This window comes from Mesoplodon bidens (genome assembly GCF_964165515.1).
Source record: "Mesoplodon bidens genome assembly, chromosome: 3".
Classification (NCBI taxonomy): Eukaryota; Metazoa; Chordata; class Mammalia; order Artiodactyla; family Ziphiidae; genus Mesoplodon; species Mesoplodon bidens.
The window spans coordinates 44,886,938-44,908,015 of NC_138178.1; the positions used below are offsets into that span (position 1 = coordinate 44,886,938).

General features: G+C 36.0%; 1 protein-coding gene across 1 annotated transcript in view; it reads left to right on the plus strand.

The window, feature by feature from the left end:
• The window catches only part of UNC13C (unc-13 homolog C), a gene marked incomplete at its 3' end in the record, with an annotated part of 599,652 nt that overhangs the window by 518,705 nt on the left and 59,869 nt on the right, over positions 1-21,078 (plus strand). The window contains exons 25-28 of the mRNA XM_081228462.1: positions 1,069-1,157; positions 10,734-10,883; positions 15,337-15,460; positions 18,002-18,058. Of these exons, the coding sequence (XP_081084588.1) occupies positions 1,069-1,157; positions 10,734-10,883; positions 15,337-15,460; positions 18,002-18,058 (420 nt within the window). The remainder of the gene's footprint in view (positions 1-1,068; positions 1,158-10,733; positions 10,884-15,336; positions 15,461-18,001; positions 18,059-21,078) is intronic.

A 21,078-nucleotide genomic window follows, 5' to 3' on the forward strand; every position in this document is an offset into this window, starting at 1 on the left:
AGCTTGGGCAAGAACTATAGGTACTAATGGTAGGAAATTGAATTTCTGAAGATTCAAAGGAAGATTGGCTTAAATTTCAGAGAATATTCTAGGTTTCCCTTTACATGAATTTCTATCAGCTAGATACAGTACATCTATTATAAGTTATTCTATTTTGACATCTAGTTTGCAAAAATTAAATTAACAAACAGGATAAAATTTTCTAAATGCTGGTAAAGTTTGTGTTCATCATTTAATTATAAAAAAATACTGCCACGTTAATAGTTTGATGTTTTATTTGTTTGTGTTCATTTGTAGTATGTTATTTTCTAATATTGATTCATATTATTTTAGCACTGAAATCAGTTAAAAAGAATAATTGGCTTTTACATTGTAAGAGTAAGCATAAAATGTCCTCTTGATTTAATTATTTTTCTTTTGCCCCCTCCCCCAAAAAGAAAAATTTAAAAATAAATAAATAAAATGGGAAACTTTGAATCTTGAACTCTGAGTTACCAATTGGCATCCAGGAAGAAAAGTTAGCCCTGTCACCTCCAGAGAAACACACTGGAGCAATAGGATAATTGTTTATTACTTTTAATTCCATACTTGGAGAAATAAGGCACAACACAACATGCAAAAATTAATTTTTAGCCATTTTTTAAAGTTTTCAATGGGCCTATTTATTTACAGGGATATTAAATATGAAAATGTATTTTCAAGCAACACATATGTTCAACTAATGTATAACCAGTTTTCTAAGTTATGAAGTTATCAAGTTCTGTAGGATATTTTGTCATACCTTGCATCCCACTGCTGTAACCAACAAAGGCTTTGCTCTCTAGCTCTTTTTTGTATGCATGCTATGCATTTCAATCAATTTTTTCAAATGTAAGAACTCTTCTGGTTTCATTAGAATTATCTAAATTTTGCATTTGATTTCAAACGTTAAAAAAAGGAAACGAAAGAATACAGTATATGTATGCTATATTGTTTGACGTTTACCTTGTAATAAGCAAAATGTTCTAAGAGATAAAAGGCATGCTCTCTCAGAACTCCAAAGTAATATTGTTTATGGTCTCTTTGCAGCTAGATCCTGAAGCTAGTACTGTTCTGAAAGAACTTCAGGTTAAACTCAATGGGGTTCTGGATGAGCTCAGTGTCACTTATGGTGAAAGGTAAGTAGCCTAAGTAATTACTATCCAAATGTATTATGTTTCATTTAATGATAATCATGCCTTCAACACTGTCTCTCTCCTCTGACTGTCTAAATCCATTTAACTTCAAGACTCAATCTAAGCATCACCTCCTCTGGAAAATCTTCCATGACCCTGCGATCTTATAGTGATGTCTTGCTGCTTGCTCCCCAGAACTCCTGCTCCCCAGTATCCTGCAGTTGAGTAGCACTTACAACTGTATGCTCTAAGTTCTGGTTAACTTTCTTCTTTCCCTCTCTTTATTGTATGTTTCTTAACATCTCATTCTTATTTGCAATTCTAGTATTTAGAGCTTAGCAATTGGCTGTTGAAAGAATAGAGGGAGGAAGGAAGGCAGGGAGAAAATCCTCACATATATAACAAGTATGAGTTGGGTTCATGCCATACATATCAGTGTGGTTTCACTTCCAAAGAACTGAACTCTTAACCCCATAACTGAATTAAGTCAGGATGATTTGTTTTAGGCTTTAAAAATGTTAATGCAATTAGCTCATGGGAAACTACTGACATATCTATGTTTTGTCTTTTTTTTTTAATTAACTTTGCTTGCCTATGGTGTGTTTCTAAAGAATGACAAGTTCATCCTAGATAAACTTCATTTTGGATCTATAGGAAAAAGCCATCATCTCATCAGCAAATCTTAAAATAGATTAGAATTAGTCCTTTATCGGTCATATCATTTGCAAATATTTTCTCCCATTCAGTAGGTTGTCTTTTCATTTTGTTGATGGTTTCCTCTGCTGTGCAAAAGTTTTTAAGTTTAATGAGGTCCCATTTGTTTATTTTTGCTTTTATTTCCTTTACTTCAGGAGACAGATCCAAAAAATATTGCTGTGATTTATGTCAAAGAGTGTTCTGCCTATGTTTTCCTCTAAGAGTTTTATAGTATCCAGTCTTATATTTAGGTCTTTAATCCACCTTGAGTTTATTTTTGTATATGGTGTTAGAGAATGTTCTAATTTCATTCTTTTACATGTAGCTGTCTAGTTTTCCCAGCACCACTTATTGAAGAGACTCTCTTTTCTCCATTGTGGATTCTTGCCTCCTTTGTCATAGAATAATTGACCATAAGTGCATGGGTTTATTTCTGGGCTTTCTGTCCTTTTCCATTGATTTATGTGTCTGTTTTCATGCCAGTACCATACTGTATTGATTACTGTAGCTTTGTAGTATAGTCTGTAGCATAGTATGAAGTCAGGGAGCATGATTCCTCCAGCTCTGCTCTTTCTCAAGATTGCTTTGGCTATTCAGGGTCTTTTGTGTTTCCATAAAAATTAAAAAAATTTTTGTTTCAGTTGTGTGAAGAATGCCATTGGTAATTTGATAGGGTTTGCATTGAATCTGAAGATTGCCTTGGGTAGTATGGTCATTTTAACAATATTGATTCTTCCAATCCAAGAACACAGTATCTTTCCACCTGTTTGTGTGGTCTTTGATTTCTTTTAGCATCTTATAGTTTTTGTAGTACAGGGCTTTTGCCTCCTTAGGTAGGTTTATTCCTATGTGTTTTTTGTTTTGTTTTGTTTTTGTTTTTAATGCAATGGTAACTCAAACACATTTTTGATGAGGTTCATTAATTTCATACAGAATTTGCTTTAAATATTAGTTCAATAAATGTTGACTTATTATTTGAAGCTATGTCTTCAGTTCTCAAATAAGACTGAAATTTACTCTTATGGAGAGGGCTAGTTATCTCTTTGAATCCCAGTCATCACTTATTAGTGTGTTTTGGAAAGATACATGCTTAACACACATTCATTGATTAGTTTTGCCACTCTTAAATCCAAAAGACTAAAACAAAAAAGACACTGAAAGTATCATTTTTTTCTCAAATGCAGAAATGAGGCAAAGTAAAGAAAAATCCTATGCTTGGACTTCTCTTCAGTATCAGAGGTGTGTTCATTATTTTCATGGAATCCCCTCTCATAGTTTAAGTGCTGGGCCAGATGCAGTCTTGATGTTTTGAGCTTTTAGGGTCTTAGCTCTGCCTTCTGCTTTGTGTTGTTAGCTGACCTGGATGATCCTGCATACTTGGCCTAAATGTTAGTAAGCAATTTGAAGTTTCTGCTTACAAGGAGTTGGAGAGGCAGACATTGTCCCAGAGATTTGGGGGCTCGTTGGCTCTGACTTGGGATGACACTTAGAGGCTTACCTCTCTTTATTCTAGTTGTAAGTTGATATGTGATTAGGAGAAGGACTGTTGCCTTCAGCTACAAACGCAAAAATAGAGATTATTTAGCAAAGTTAAGGGGAGAAAAAAGGGGTCAGGAATAGCTAGAGGTGTTAAGAACCTTACGGGAAATAAGATGACTAAACAGAATAGAAACTATAATTAAATTAAAAAAAGGTATTCAAATTATTTTCTGTAATGTATCCAAATCATCCTCTGAACAAGTACTTTTTATTCTGTTTTGTTTAAGATTGGGGAATATTCAGGTTACAAAGGCTGAAATACATATTATGATTGGAAAAACTTAGCAAACTTCAGTTATGAAATAAGGAGAGATGCCTTTAGGAGGGCACTTGAAGTACTTTAGTCATATGAAGTCAGCTATTTTAACCTAGATATTGAAACTCCTTGTTACCCTGTTTATATTTCTTCATTATTTTTAAATATAGCTCTAAGAGAGCTAGGATTATTGAAATAAACAGCCCACATGTCATGTTTTCCTTATAAAAAGAATAATTATTATATCTTTGTTGCCATAGATTTATTTCCCATACTGCCAACCAGGTCTGCATCACACACTCAGGGTAGGGGGGAAGTCCATAATGATCAGTGTGATCATGCTGTGAAGTCAAACTGGATAATTTCATGCTGGACTTTATGCTGTGAAGTCAAACTGAATCCATCCTTCTTACAGTCTAAATTAGTGGTCTAGAGTTTTAAAGTTAAGTGCATAATTAATTGCCCCAAATCCATTTCATCTACTGTTATTAAAACCCACAATCAAATTATTCTACCCTATGTAGCTGGTAGGGTGATTTTTCAGGAAAGCCAGGACAGAGCCAAAGCAAACATCTGAAGCCCAGGTCCCCAGGTTCCTGATAACATGCACAGGACAGCCACCTGGGAACTGAGACTAAGCAATAGGATTTCAATGATATCTTAAGGATGTTCTTAACGTTTTCAAAACCTGTGCCACTTAGGTTTCTGCTTACACACATTTTGCAGCTTGGTTTTTTGATTTATTACATTTCTTTTAATGATATCTTTAATGCCAGTGGCTGGCTGGATTAAGTAGATTAAAAATTTAGGAATATTTCATAGGATTTCTTCTGTGTGTTTGGCATCTTGAGTGCTCACAGAGTCTGTCATTATTACCTGGTACTGCTGATTAATAAAAACTTTTCAACTATAAAATGGATAGAAAAAAAGAAGACTCTTTAGATGAATTTACCAAAAATTGATAGAGACAAAAGATTTTCGGGTCAAATGCAGGTGTTGATTCACCCTGGATTCATGCTAAGGTAGAATATCATTCTCTTTTATTCTCTGGTAATCCTTCCTCCATATGCCTCATCCCCCCACATAGAGCTGGCTTCTGGTGGGTGTTTACCATATGGGTCTGTTGTAGGAACCTGTTTGTACATTTTTGGATCATGAGTATCATACCTTCTGCTCAGTCTATCCTCCACCCCAGTACACTGATTTGAGAATAAGTTCAAAAGAAAGTAGCTATTTCAAAGATGATTATTACTATAGTCAGCAGGATCACTGATGCCCAGTAGTAAATCAACTAGGTCAACTTTTCCAACATTATTTACCTTTCCTTTCTCTTGCCCCAAGTATCTACCACCACTACCCTTCACTAAATACACCCACCACCATCATGCCCTTCTCACATCTGAAGCCCGGCTGTTCTTCACTACCCCCAATGCCACCCTTCCCCCCAACCACTACCTGACAAAAGTCCAAAGGCAGGTCCAGCCAGAAAAACACCAAATGGTTAGGCATTCAGCTTCCTTTGAACCTAAACCTGAAACAGCATATTCCATTGAATGAGATAAATACACAGAGAGCCAAGAAATGAGCCACATCCACAGAGGCATACTGAGATCCAAGGATCAAAGAACCAAATGCAGAGGGACAAAAATGGTGGTATCACTAGTAAAGAAAGTCACAGAGAAGTCAGGAGCCAAAGATGGAAACAGCCAAAACACAATGGTAGAATTAGAATCAGGCCTTGATTACATGCTCAAAAATACGGACCAATATTTTTAAACCTGCTATATCAGGAGCAAGAAAAACACCCAAGTTGTGATAATTTAAAATACATCAGACTTGAGAATATAGGGAGGGGGAAGGGTAAGCTGTGACAAAGTGAGAGAGTGGCATGGACATATATACACTACCAAACGTAAAATAGATAGCTAGTGGGAAGTAGCCGCATAGCACAGGGAGATCAGCTCGGTGGTTTGTGACCACCTAGAGGGGTGAGATAGGGAGTGTGGGAAGGAGGGAGATGCAAGAGGGAAGAGATATGGGAACATATGTATATGTATAACTGATTCACTTTGTTATAAAGCAGAAACTAACACACCATTGTAAAGCAATTACACTCCAATAAAGATGTTAAAAAATAAATAAATAAAATAAAATACATCAAAGATTTCCCATATTAGGTAGCAAAACCAAAAACTAGAAAAATGAAATATTTAACAACAGACTAACTATAATATTTTTATAAAGTAAATTCAAAAATAAAGGGTCAAATATGTGCCATAAGAGTAAGGAATTTTATCTGTTTTGTTCATTGATGTATCCTAGTAACTGAGACGGGCACACAGTAAGTATTAATTAAACATTTGTAGAATGCATACATACATTAATAAATATTTATATAATTTCTATTTAATGAATAATGACACCATTATATAGTGAAATTTCCTCAACTCCTATATAAAATGTGAGGAATTGATGCATTTGGATCCTTCTTAAATAACATGAACTGTGTAATCATTGTGTGTGGAGAAAGGGGAATGGGACTGACTTGATTTCAATACTAAAATCAACTCCCTCCTTCTCATCACCATTCCCGTGATGTGATCATTTCCCAAACTTTTATTTACCCTCATTATCCTAACTGGCTTTTTTCTTGCCTGCCTGAATGTGTACTATAATTACTCCAATTGTTGGAGGTATGGAAGTAACAGACAACATAGAGGAAGGGTGGATTCGCTGAAGGTCTCCACTGTTTAAATCTCTTACTATTTTCTGCTGCTTAGGTAAGAACCACCCAAATTGGTGTAGAGGATGTAAAGAATGAAAACAGTAATTCTAAGGCTTACTCTTCACAGACTTAATCTTTTTTCTAATCTTTCCTTGAGTGCTTGACTGTGTTGGGTTAACAGTGTACTTAATAAATAAGTTAATGTTGGATTATGTTTATTTGCTGTTAACTATTAATATCAGTTACTGATGTAAGCTTATGCAAGGAGAAATATTTCTTATTACTCATATTAACATTATTGCTTCTATTGGTTAATAGATTAGTCCAGTGTAAAACTAGGGGTTGATTTGCTTATTGTTGATATTAAGATAAAGTTATTGTTGAGCTTGAAAGCTTTCCTAATTGAAAGAGCTTTTAAGCCAACTATGGTGTTGTTTATTTACTCTCTAGATAAGGTTGTATCCGTTTCTAAAAGGCTATACCTTTTTAGATTAACATTTAAAAATACATTAAAATTTCTAATTTTTTGGTAATTTTTAAAGTTAAACTAATATTTTTTTCTTGGACAACCAGCTGTCACCAGGCTCATTAGGCTCGTCACCTCTGCTTATAAACATTCTAACTATTTTGCTACATAGATGAGTTTGTTCTACAAACTGTTCATAAGTAGCTCATCTGGTTTCGGGGTATTTAGCTAAGTTCTCTTTGTTAAATGTTAACTAGTTAAATCATTATGCAAAATGTAAAAGGGGTAAACTTTGCTTTTTATTACTTGTAATGCTTCTTTCATCATTCCCTTATGGTGCTTTCTCTATAGCGCCAAAGGTTGTTTTAAATTTCTAACTCCTGTACTTTAAATGCTGAGTGAACAATTTATTTAATTTGCTTGTGTTAGTAAAATTTGTGGAGGTTTCGGCTAGAGTTGTTCAAAGTATTCATAGATTATGAAATCCCCTAGGTATAAACGAGGTGCTTTTATTTAAGCTATGCTTTGATTGATCCAAGCACACTTTCCAGTATGCTTACCCTGTTACAACTTGTCTCCTCTCATATATTTGGTGTCTGTTAATAGGTTATAGGAAGTTGTTATAATACTTGAGGATGGTGATGGGCAGTGTGTGCGTGCTTCATGGCCTTGTTCAACTAAGCACTGTATTCTTAATTTACTACTAAATCCTCCTTTGGTTTTTAGTTTTCATAAAAACTTTCGTGTGTGAGAAGTACATTCTCGAAACAGAAAGTGTAGCCCATTTCTTCCTATCCCATAGGTTACACCTTGACCTAACTTTTTATGTATAATATTTATGCTTACATTTATTCCTTTTTAGGGTTTGCTGAAGATGGCAGTATATAGACTGAATTAGCAAAGCTTGGTGAGGTTTATTGGGGTTTATTGATTATAGAACAGGCTCCTCTAGAGGGGTGGGAAGCATTGCCAAGTCCTTTGAGTTTTAAGCTGCTGCCAGTTATACTCTGGTGAATAATTTTGTTATTATAATTAGGGTTTAGGGCTAAGTATAGTGGGGTATCTAATCCCAGTTTGGGTCTTAGCTGTTGTGTAATCAGGAGACATTAAGGTCACTTTCATAGTTTATTTTAGCTATGGCTTTTTAGGGTTTAGTTAGAATTTAACTTTATTTTTTATTACTCTTTAACAGGCTTTACCCCAGTTTTCTATTCATTTGGATTAATCATATGACCAAGATGGCTGGCACGAAGTTTACCAACCCTAGATAATGTAACTTAGTCGAACTTTCATTTAAGGCTTAATTTTTATCACTGCTGTTTCCCATAGGGGTGTGGTTAAGCAAGGTGTTATGAGCTACTACTATTAGTGTGCTTGATACCTGCTCCATTTAATAGTAATGATTTAGAGAGCATTCTCACTGGGGTGCAGATGCTTGCATGTGTAATTTTATTAAAAATTAATAGAAAGGCTGGGAGTTAGTATGGAGTTAGTAAACTCATCTAGGCATTTTCAGTGCCTTGCTTTAGAATTTAAGCTACATTAACAAGTTGTGTTTATATAATGATGTAACATGTATGTAGTTATCCTGTATAATTTATGTTAGATTTAGTATTAAAATTTTAATGAAAATGGCTGATAGATCTAGGGAGATGTCTGTCTATATAAGTGGTATATATCTAAGTGATTCATTGGTATGATTAGGGTTTATTTTCTAGGTCTGTCTTACTTTGAGCACTGAAATGTTCACACTGTTTGATAGATTAATTAAATTCTATGTATTTATATATTTCTATCTTGTTTTGGGGGGTTAGTGGGGCAGTATAGGCATGTAGAGCACAGGGTTTAAGTGGGGGAGGTCATGGGGTGTTGTTAAACAGGCCATTTATCTGTTCAACACATTTAATAAGGGTGGGTGGAAGGAGGATGGTCCATTGATACATTCAGCCAATATTTCTTGAGGAACTCATGGTATGGGTATATAACACTGAAAAAAACGGTCCTGCCCTCATGGAGCTTATATTCTATTTGGAGCAATAGACAACAAACAAATAGATAAAAACTATGTAATGTGTCAAATAATGGAGAATGCAATAAAGAACTGTAAGGAAATGGAGAATGATAGGAATTTCATTTCAGGTGGAGTATTTATGAAAGACTTTTCCGAGGAGGTAACATTTGGCTTATGCCTGTAATAAGTGAGGGACTAACAGACCCATGAGAAATTGCATGGCGGAGGGAACATAACAGTGGCCATGAGATAAGAGTGTCCTCAGAGAATTCTAAGGACACCAGGGAGACTACTGTGGCGGGACTGCAATGAAGCAGAGGGAATAGTGGCAAGAAATGACATCAAGGAAGTTTTCAGGGCCAGAATATGTTGGGATTTAATTAACTCCATGAAATACATTCTAAGCTTTTTTTTCCCAGTGGATCTGGAAGCCATTGAAGGTTTTTAGCAAGAAAGGAACATGATCTGGTTTCTATTTTAAAAGATACCTGTAGAGGGTTGAACAGAGAGATAATGTAGGAAATTATTACACAAGTTCAGGTGAAAGATAATGGTGGCTTGGTGTGCAGTAGCTTTGTGGAAGTAATAATAGATCCTCAGATTTAATATACTTTATAAAGATCTGCTGACGGATTGGATGTTGAAAATTTCATTAGATTGGATGAGAAGAATTCATTAGACTTCTATCTAAGTAAAAAGGCTACATAGGCAGTTTAATAATGGTTTGTATTTTAGAGTAGAAGTCATATCTATAGATGTATATTTGGCAATCACCAGTATACAGACGGTAAGAAAATCATGAGACTAGATATGATTGCCAACGAAGTGATTTTTTTAATAAATTTATTTCATTTTATTATTTATGTATGTTTGGCTGCTTTGGGTCTTCATTCCTGCACACGGGCTTTCTCTAGTTGCAGCGAATGGGGGCTACTCTTTATCACGGTGCACAGGCTTCTCATTGTGGTGGCTTCTCATGTTGCGGAGCACAGGCTCTAGGTGTGTGGGCTTCTGTAGGTGTGGCACACAGGCTCAGTAGTTGTGGCTTGCAGGCTCTAGAGCGTAGGCTCAGTAGTTGTGGCACACGGGCTTAGTTGCTCCACAGCATATGGGATCTTCCTGGACCAGGGCTCGAATCTGTGTCCCCTGCATTGGTAGGCAGATTCTTAACCACTGTGCCACCAGGTGAGCCCCACAGAAGTGATTTTTGATGGAGAAATGGTGTGGTCCAAGGATTGAGCCTAGAGGTGGGATTGCCAATGTAGGGTTGCCAGATAAACTACAGCATATGCCAAATTAAATTTGAACTTTATATAAAAATGGACAATCTTTAGTATAAATATGTCCCAAGTATCACATGGGGCATACTTACACTAAAATTATTCACTATCTGAAATTAAAATTACCTAGGCATTCTGTGTTTTAATATGCTAAGTCTGGCAACCTTATTACGATAGTTAGAGGTCAGACAATGGAGAAGGAGCAGCTAGTGAGGTTGGAGGAAAGCTAAGAGGGTGTGGAGTCCCAGAGGCTAAGTGAAGAAGGTGTACCCAGATGCCAAGAGTCCCTCACAGTCATTTTTCCAAAAAAATGCTCAGAGGGACATCTCAGCTATTACTGTTAGTGATAGGGGCCAGATGATCTCCCACTCAAGTTAATTCGACCTGAAAAGCATCAGTCTTACCTACTTTACATATAAGCGTTCTAAGTAAGCTTCCACTGCAACAAAATTTTTTGCAGCTAAACAATAAGTTTGAAAACTAATGAGCAAGGGCTATCACACCATTGCAAATAGATCAAACTCCTTGGGGTGAATTTAATAGACACTGGCAAAGGAAGGCATAAATGTTTGCTCTTATTCCAGAATTTATATTCTTTATTTTCAGTTTCCAGCTTATCATTGAAGAGTGCGTAAAACAGATGAGTTTTGAACTAAATCAAATGAGAGCAAATGGAAATACCACATCTAATAAGAACAGTACAGCCATGGATGCAGAGGTTGTATTAAGACCTCTCATGGACTTCTTGGACAAAATGTAAGTGTTCTACCCAGTTTTCTCTTTATTCTCTGCCCTCAATTTGGTTGATATGGATTTGAGAGAAAAAAAAAACATATTTTCCTCTATGTAGGACAGCTTTAAAAGGGCTTCTACAGAAATAGATCAATTCATTAAAAAAGAAAAACTCTTAATTCATCACTAGATGGGAATGACTATGTACAGAAAAGGAAAAAGGGAGAGGAAATAAGTATGGATAACTAAGGAGGTTGCTGCTCTGAGGCATAGAGAGATTTAGGATTTCATGCTTCTCAGATAACATATTGTTCTGCAACTTCTTGGACATGGAGAAAGACTGAGTTGACTCCAGGATATCTGATTTCATGTCAGAAACCTGCTGAAGAAGAGAATAGCAGAAATGTGACTACAGTTAATTCAGCTCTGAGGCAAGTAGATTGCTGCCTCACCCCACCTTCAATAACTATTTACTGAGTGCCCACCTGTTTCAAACTCTAATCTAGGCACTGGACAGTGATGATGGAGAGTCAAGGTCCTTGATTCCATGGAGATTCCAGTCCAGTAGTGGTGGGAGTGGGTGGGAATGAAGGTCTTTATGACCAACTAAGACAGTGTTCTGAACCAAAAAGTTTGGTTTATTTTGCTTCTGTTCCATCCCTCCTCTTCGAAGTTCTAATTTTGTAAGTTTGGAGTAGGGTCCAGGCACCTACATTTTAAAATGTGTTCACAATTGGGAACCATTGATCTAAAGCAGCAAGAGGTATGATTTCTTAAATGGTGATACTTAAAACCAGAACTAAAGGTAGAAAAGCAAAAAATGATTTTGAATGCCTACCATGGGACCAGTATTATATCTACTAGTTTACATATATCACCTCATTTAATATTGTTGTGGAAAATTAATTAATGCCAAAGAGACCAAGATAAATAAGAGGGATACAGTACCTTTCCTTAAAGATAAGGATAACAAAGAAGGAATCAGTAAGGAGAACCTCTTCTATATATTTATGACTTCTACATTAATTCCATTTTCCTTTGCTTATAACCTTACTGCATAAGTAAGACTAATGTTCTTATCACTTTAATTTTAGTATTTGGTAGAAAAATTCAGTCTTATTTTCTGTCTGCTGGGGGAAATATCTAGAAGATAGGTGAATAGGTAATTAGGTAGCTTAGCAGGAAGTAGGTAGGCAAGTGGTATAGAAGAAAAAAGTAGAAGAAAGGGAGGAAGAAAAGAGAGAGAAGAGGAAGAAAGAGAGAAAGGCATTTTCATATCTTTAGTTTCCTAATAGACACTTTTATCACCTCATCTCCTATATAACCCCTTGAAATTTGTGTCATCTTATATGGCTCTTTTCTATGGACAAGACTTAATTGAATCACAGAAACTACCCTTTAGTTGTGAATGTGATGGTGAGTGGAGGGCAGGACAAAGCAATCCTGATCTTCTTAAAACTCCTACTGGAATGCCTTCTGTTTTTGGAATTCCAGGCAGCAGTTTGGAGACACATCATTGAGCATTGACAAAACTTTATTTTTGCAGATGCTATAAGCAAAGTTGTGGAACATACAAAAAGTTTGAAGTTATCCTAATACTGTTATCTACTAGTTGAGGGAGCTTGAATCCATTTCATCATCTACAAAACAGAGCTAATACATAAAGTGGGTTGGCTCTTCTTTTCAGGATATTTAGATTCTTATTTTCCTCAGTCTTATTTTCTCTTTCTAATTATACTTTATTATATCATCATGTATGTAATTTCCTCTAATTCTCAGTAGAAAGAAACCATATATAAAAATAGAAAAACATCAATGAGCTTTAAAATATTGTAAAAGATTTTAAAATTTTGGAAAGAGATATTATATGAGGCATGGAGAGTTGTGGAAATTTTCTGGGCTAATACAGAATGTACAGCCATAAATCCACTTGTTAGAGGACTTTTTTAAAAGTTAGATATTAATTCTGTTCTCAAGGAGCTAAGAGTTTGGAAAGAAAAAATAAGAAAAGTAGAATAAATGCAATAAGGTGTAAAGTAATAATCTCCTGTTCAGATGGTCCGTAGAAATTCCACTTGGGTTGGGTCTTCTTTAAAGGCAGTTAGGCTTTAGAAGTATGGAGTTAGGGGATGGGTGTTCCAGGGGGTAGGAAAAGCAGCTGGATATATTTTCATGAGAATATGATCAACTGTGTGACAGGAAATCATATTAGCAGCTAGTCTACATGGCATTTGAAAATTGTCTGGTTAATTGGTTCTGTGGTCAGCCAAAATAGATAGCTCAGGTTCCAAAATATATGTGTTCAGCTTGCATTACCAAGTTGGTTAACTCTGACTAAATTAAGGAAGCAGTTGCTAGATTTCCCCTCTATTTTTTGTTATTTAAAATGAATGATTAAGGGCCAAAGTAAGTCTTCAAGGTGGTTTTGAGACAATCCCCTTAAAAATTGTTAAATTATAAATGTATAGACTCTTTGTGCAGCCTCCTTAAATAAAACATCATATTTCTTTATGCTCCATTTTCTCCATCAAGACCTCACCACTCTATAAAACAAGCTATAAGGGCCATTTCCAGCTAACAGAAATCCCATGCAGAGCTGCAAACATGTCAACAATTTTATTCCTATTGGTTCAGTTGCAGTTTAAACAGGGTTAGTTAGCATGCCAAGTACATCAGCTGACCATAAAAACAAGATCAATTTTTAAACTCAGACCTTTAGGAAATGGAAATGACACATCCTCTGTAAAATGGGCAGGTTTGTTGCGTCTCAAATCATCCTAGGAATTTCTCTGAGGGTAGGTTCTGCTGTTCTTCCATGACACATCATCTGGTTTCCACCCTATGTCCATATAGCGAATACCTATCTACCAGGAAGCTAGAACTACCACCTTTGAACAATGGTTTCCAAACCAGTGGGGCTACAGAGTTCCATAGCTATGGCTCAGGGACTCCCCCCCCAACTCTCCTCTTAAACCAGAGGAGATCACTTTCATGTATTTTTATATATTAGGTATCTATACACAGCAGTGTTAGGAGAAATACTTCTACATGAAAATGTGTTTGGGAAATCTCTCCCTTTGCCTCTCACACATCAGATGCCTTTAAATATTAATTCCTTAAGTGTTAATTATATATTTAAAAGTCAATTCTGTCTCTATCAGAACCCAGTTTATAATTTCTGAGTCCAAAAGTACAGAGTACTTAGTAGCACTATAGAAAGTCCATGAGGCTACCTTGAAATATATGACCCCCCCTTTGGCCCTCTGTGCAACAGGTTTGATGAACTCTTATTAAAGGAGTCTCAAAGAGTTCAGTATCATATTATGGTACATTCCATAAATCTTTATGCAGCACTGTGCCTTCATGTATTGCTGGGCCTTCACACACAAGTACATTTACCAAGGGTAGCATGGGGCATTGGACAATGTACTGGCTCTCAGCCCTCACTTACTAGCCTCACTTCCTTAGACAAGTTCCCCAAAGTCTCCGAGCTGGGTTTTGATTTCTAAAATGGATATACTAGATACTCATATAATAAGTGAGAAATCTGCAGAAGAGATTTCTAAACTAAAGTGTTATATAAATGCTAGATGATGTTACCATCATTATCTCACCATGAGAAGAATTTGTAAGAAATCCCTTAAACCTATTAAAGTTGGTAAATTGGGAATCTAGAAAATCTGAACTCAGAGAACAAATTTGTGCTGGCTGGAAATAGGTAAAGGGAGTCAAAGGGTACAAACTTCCAGTTATAAGATAAATAAGTCCTGAGGATGTAATGCACAGCATATATATAGTATGGTAAATATAGGAAACTATACTAAATTATATGTTTGAAAATTGCTAAGAGTAAATCTTAAAAGTTTTTATCACAAGCCAAAACAAAATAACTATGTGAGGTGATGAATGTTAACTAAATTTATGGTGGTGATTGTTTCACAGTATGTACATATATCAAATCATTATCTTGTGTGCCCTAAACATGCACAATGTTATATATCAATCGTATCTCAATAAATGTGGAAAATAAATAAAGTTGGTAAAGTTTTGCTCTTGAGTGAAATCATATGCATGTTTGCCATGTTGTTATGTTGGTCCAGTGCCAGATAGTGATGAAAATGTGCTGCTTTGGTGTTTGGCCTGTACCATGAACATGGAGCATGTAGTAAATACAAGTCTGGAATGCAGGTAAAAATTGTATACTTTGGGAGACTTGATGTCAGTTTAGGATGCAATTTAAGAAAGGAAATACTCTGAATTCATTTTCTACCAAACAGTGAATTACCTAACGTATAATATGATGAAACAGATTTTTGATATTATGTATTTTTTTCAGTAAATGAAATGAAATTTAGCATCTGAAAATTATAAAGACCTATTCAGGTATTTGAATGTCAGTGCTGAAAATGTGAATTTCTGATCAATAAAATGATATCTCCGTAAGAGACTTATAAGTGATTGTTTTATTTCATTTCAGATTAAGTCTCTCAGCAAAAATCTGTGAGAAAACAGTCCTGAAGCGAATATTGAAAGAACTATGGAAGCTAGTTCTCAACAAAATAGGAAAACAAATTGTCCTCCCTCCTCTGACAGATCAAACAGTAAGTATTCAAACTAACATTTGATTATATTTTCAATAGCCCATCTAATTGTTTTTTGTTTCAATGAATGGTTTTGATCCACACAAAATAGTAATTAAATTCATTTTGGGGAAAAGGGTGTGGTATACAGTGTCTTAGCAGTGATCATTCCAATGACATCACCTTATACAAATCAATTTTTTTCTTTTCCATTATGGTTTATTACAAGATATTGAATATAGTTCCCAGTGTTAAACAACAGGATCTTGTTGTTTATCCATTCTATATATAATATATTGCATCTGCCAGTCCCAAACTCCCAATGCAATCCTCCTGCACCCCCATCACAAATCAATTTTAAATAGTGGCAATAGCAGTCATACTTCACACTGGCTTGACATTTCAAATTTATCTCTTGAAAAACAAATGTATCAAAGCTCAACTTGTAGGGTTATCTGGTCTATACATATAATTTTTATTTAATTTTATTATGACCCCCTCACCCCAGGGAAATAGATTTTTGATAGAATATGCCTGCTGTGTTTCTTTCTGCAATTTTACAGTTGAAGAAGATAAAGCCAACACTGCTATCTGGAATTATTTTTACTTTTCCCTTTTGCTTTTATCTATCACCTTCGCACTTGGTGGTTAATACAGGAGACATCTTTTAGTGCATTTGAAGAATGTGATTGTATCATACACAGTGAAATCAAAAAGAACCAGAAAGATCAGTTGGCAGCAAAAGTCAGACAGTGGTCAAGTGGATACCCCGTCCAGCTAACTCAGCATATCCTGAGCCACGCGAGGCAAGAAATAACCCTAACAAGCACCTGCTATGGAATAATTTTTTTGTCTGTGACTGAGGATGATAAGTTGATGCAAATAATGAGTAATTATAAACTAAACTAAAATATATATTGACACCATTAATCATGCACAATCAGTCCATAATTATCCAGTGAGATTATATAGAAAATGTTTTCTTGTAAAGTGTTCCAAGGTGCAAAGATTCATATGTTTGTGTTGATTTATGGCCAGTGAGTGTTAAATATACATCACTTTGAGTTTTGCTTCATGCCACGAGTGTATGGTATAATCATTATAGCCTACACATGTGGGTGGCCAAATCACATACAGAAACACACACCCCCCCACACATTCTCACACACTCCTTATTCTGCTATAACACGTAATGCATTTCTGTAACACCAGTTACCTCTCACTTAATTTGCCAATAGAGGAATGATGTCAGTGCAATCTGCAAGCTGGGTTGCTTTATAAGTAAATTTTTCTAGGTGAGAGGCTTGGGAATATAACAGAAAAGCTATAAACCTCAGCAGGATAGGAAAGAGCACTAAGCTTGGCTGCTACATAGGCAGGAGCCCTTTCATCCTGTTTTTAAAAAGATAAAAAAGAGGAAGGGGGCATACTTGCACATCGGTCTGTATCCAGATACATGCACCTAGCCTCTCACACGAGGCAGGCTACCCTGTCCCTGTGCTCAGAGCTCCACTTCTACAGGCATTGTCTCAGCCCACGTTATACTCTATTGTGCTGTTGTGTGTTGGGGTTTTTTTTTTTTACATTTTTAATATCCCTCAAGGTAGCCACCAGCTTCACCGAGCTCCCTTTGAGCTGTTCATGCTGTCTCCCAAAGTAGCATTTATTGTTTTTGATAATTCTTTGGTAACAAAATTGCATGGACTTTGCACTGCCCCCTCCTATTTTCCCCAAAAGCCCTACTATTTCTAATGCACAATTTTACAGAATATGAGTTTTTTCAAGACTACACCTATCATGTTATAATAGCAGAAGTGCTGTATATGACATTTCACTTTTTGATATAAGATCTTCCCTAGGAACGCTAACCATCACCTCAATTTTCTCGAACATCAAGATCTCCAAGTATGTATTTCTCAATGAATATACAGGCTCCAATAAAAACATGGAGACTACGACTTCAGAATAGCTGGTTTTCTTTATTGTGAAAACATTCTAGGCTACTGTTGAGTATTCTAGTAGTGCTTCTGGTGTTTATTCTGATGTTTTTCAAGCTCTCCCCAGGGCCTTGGGGTGCTAGGGAAAACCTCTGGCTGAGGGAGGAGTTACGAGGGCAGGGCTCTGATAGATTGGATGGCATGTCAGGTGGACCAGCTCCACCTTCTTCAGCTCTGGATCCTGACATTTTGCATAGATTTATTTGGGGGGGGGTGGGGAGTGGAGTGAATTAGTTGCCTCTGCTACAAATAAAGAAATAAAAGATAAAGCTCACTGAGGTAATACATACACTACACTAAACTGGATACACTAGCAGTAACCCATTCAGTAACTCAGACTAAAACTTCCAGAAGTAGGATGCCTATGAAGATAGTTGTATTGCCAGCAGTACTAGATATCTTTGATCCAAGCCGTAAAATAGACCAGTTAAGGGCTTATGGCATTAAAGTTACAAATATAATAAGAAAAATAGAGTCATTGTCTATTGACTACATCTCTACTTTGACTGTTACTGAAGATCTTATGACTGAGTTCTCTTCTCTCCTTTTCTGTGTTTGTCTCTAGGGACCCCAGATGATTTTCACTGCAGCTAAAGATCTGGGACAACTATCCAAACTGAAGGTAATAAGAATAAAGAAATTACTAATTGTCTATGAAAAGTTATGAGCTAACTACAACTCTGTGAGAAACCAACCTCCTATTAGTAATGGTATTTAATATGGCAGGACTATAGGAGGATGTGTGTCTGGGATCTCACAATCTGCTTTAAGGATGAATCAGATCAAAATTTAGGGACTGAATTGTACTGTCTTCTTCTCCACACACTCCATATTTCTCATATTTTCCAATTCATAGAACAACTGGGAACTTTTGACTTTGTGTTGAAGCATGAAGCATTACTGCTTTAAATTAGATTAAATTAGAGAGCATATTTTCTTCTCTATAGTAAACTGACTTTGTATGAATAAAGGCACAGAATGCTTCATAGAAATCCAGGAAAGTCTAGAGAACTCTTAAGGCAAGAAACCTAATGCGGGAAAATAAACTCATCAAAGCAGACATTGAACTCGTCGACATAATCAACCCCATTATAACAAGGATTTGCTGTATAAATAACCTTACCTTTTATTATCGCTTAAGACTCACAAGATTTTGCAGTTGTGCAGGGAACCTCGGGGTTTTTTCCCCTCTGGAATAGGAACTTGATTTGTTAAAATACATATTGCGGTTCTGTGACGGGCTTTTTTCACTTAGCAAAATGTCCTGCAGGTTCATCCATGTTGTAGTACATGGCAGGATTTCCTTCCTTTTAAAGGCTGAATAATATTCTATTTTAAGTATATGCCATGTTTTTTATCCATTCATGTATCAGTGGACCACATATAGGCCAACATTGTGCCTGTAGTTGAAATATTTGTTCCTGTTCCATTACTACCTATTAGAATATAATATAGCATGGGGGTGGGTTCCAGATACGGACCACCTTGGCTCAAATTCTACCTCAGCTGCTTCCAAATATGCGACACTGCCCAAAGTATTTAACGTTTCTAATTTTCAGATTTGGCATTTGTAAAATCCAGACAGTATTAACACTTGGTTCAGAGAATTGTTGTGAGGATAAATGAGATAATGCATGCATTATCTTTGCATGGTACCTGTCAAGAGTATGCCACCTCTCACTCACAGGGGTTATCTTGCTTCCCTCCCCCAGCTGGCAGCTCAGGGTTAGGTATCACTGGCACTGTTTCATGTGTACAACACAGGCAAAGGATAATCCATTTGACTGTATAATTACTTACTGAGATAAAATAGGTGCCCTATAATGTCAGTACTTTATTATATCACCTTCATTATCCCCTTTGTCAGAAAAAAATTAAAAGCCAATAATCCATTTAGAAGACATAACCATGACATAAAATTGTTTCTCACAGGTATTCAGTAATGTTGGTGGTTCAGAGGGAAAGTAGAAGGTAGATGTCAGTGTCAAACTATCGTTTTGGATCTTGGATCTCCATTGCCTTCTTTATCCCTCTTATTACCTCCCTGACATTTCTAGTCCCTACTTTGAAAAATGGATTTATACAGTGTTGAAGTTTCTCATAGAAAACCATGAAAGTGAAACATCACAGTGTCTTATTACAAAAGAAATAGCCCTGGCTATGTGTCTAGCATTCTGTGTGACATTGGGAAACATATTCCATCTCCCCCAGCTTCAGTTTTCTGAACTGAATGTTTGTTATATCAGCTATAACTATTTCAGTTTCAAGTGATGGAAAGCCAGACTAACAAAAGCAAGAAAGGAATTCATTGCTCCATGAAACTTTATAGTCCTGGGATAACTCTGGTTTCCATCACTGCTTGATTAGGAAGTCAAACAATGTTATAGAACCCAGTTACTCACTGTCTCTCAACTCTGCTCTTTTCTTGTTTGACTTACTGCCTTAACAAACCTCCCTTCCTGTTTGTAAGATGGTTCTCTGCTTATATCTAACATTTTTGAACTTGAAATCCTGTTTAAAAAAAAAAAAAAAAAAGAAGACCCCCCCGCCCTTGGTGCAAGGAATTCCAGCAAAGTCCACTGGCACATCATCAACTCTAATAGAATATTATCACCACTCCCAAGCCAACCACTGTGGCCTGGGGAATGGCATATGCTATTTGGCTTAGTTCACATACCCACCCCTGAGCTGGGGGTGCAGGCAGCCACGTTCAAATCTTACGAACACTAAATGGGAGAGACTGGATCCTCAGTGGGCATATGCACGCTACCTGGGAAAAATCAGAGTTCACAGAAAACATCACACTTTAGGTCCCTTCGTGGCCTCAAAATTTCCTCAATTCAGTGAATTCTCTTTTGATTATAATGAACTAAAAGCAAATTATGAATAAAATGTCCTAAAAAAGTTAATTCATTAAGACTGAAATAATCTGAAGGGCTAAAAATTGAATCATGTTATCCATAGGTGATGGAAAAATAACTTAGTTTTAAATCATGTTTTCCAATTATTGTCCCTTGATTTTTAAATTTTTGGTCCATTTAGTTATTATTTGAATTACAGAGCAATAAGCCCTCTACATTGTTATCTAAAAAATTAAAACTCTAGCCAAAACACAGAATTGCAAATTTTTAACTGAAGTTGATTTATTGTGTTGTGTTAATTTCTGCTATACACTGAAGTGATTCAGTTATACATATATATACATTCTTTAAAAAATTCTTTACTGTTGTGGTTTACCACAGTAGATTGGATATAGTTCCCTCTGTTATACAGTAAGACCTTGTTGTTTATCCATTCTATATATTATAATGGTTTGCATTTGCTAACCCCAAACTCCCAATCCATTCCTCCCCCAGCCCCGCCTTGGCAACAAGTCTGTTCTCTATGTCTGTGAGTCTGTTTCTGTTTTGTAGATAGCTTCATTTGTGTCATATTTTAGATTTCACATATAAGCCATATCATGGTATTTGTCTTTCTCTTTCTGACTTACTTCACTTAGTATGATGACCTCTAGTTCCATCCATGTTTTGCTGCAAGTGGCATTATTTCATTCTTTTTTATGGCTGAGTAGTATTCCATTGTATATATGTACCACATCTTCTTTATCCATTCATCTGTCAATGACATTTAAGTCGTTTCCAT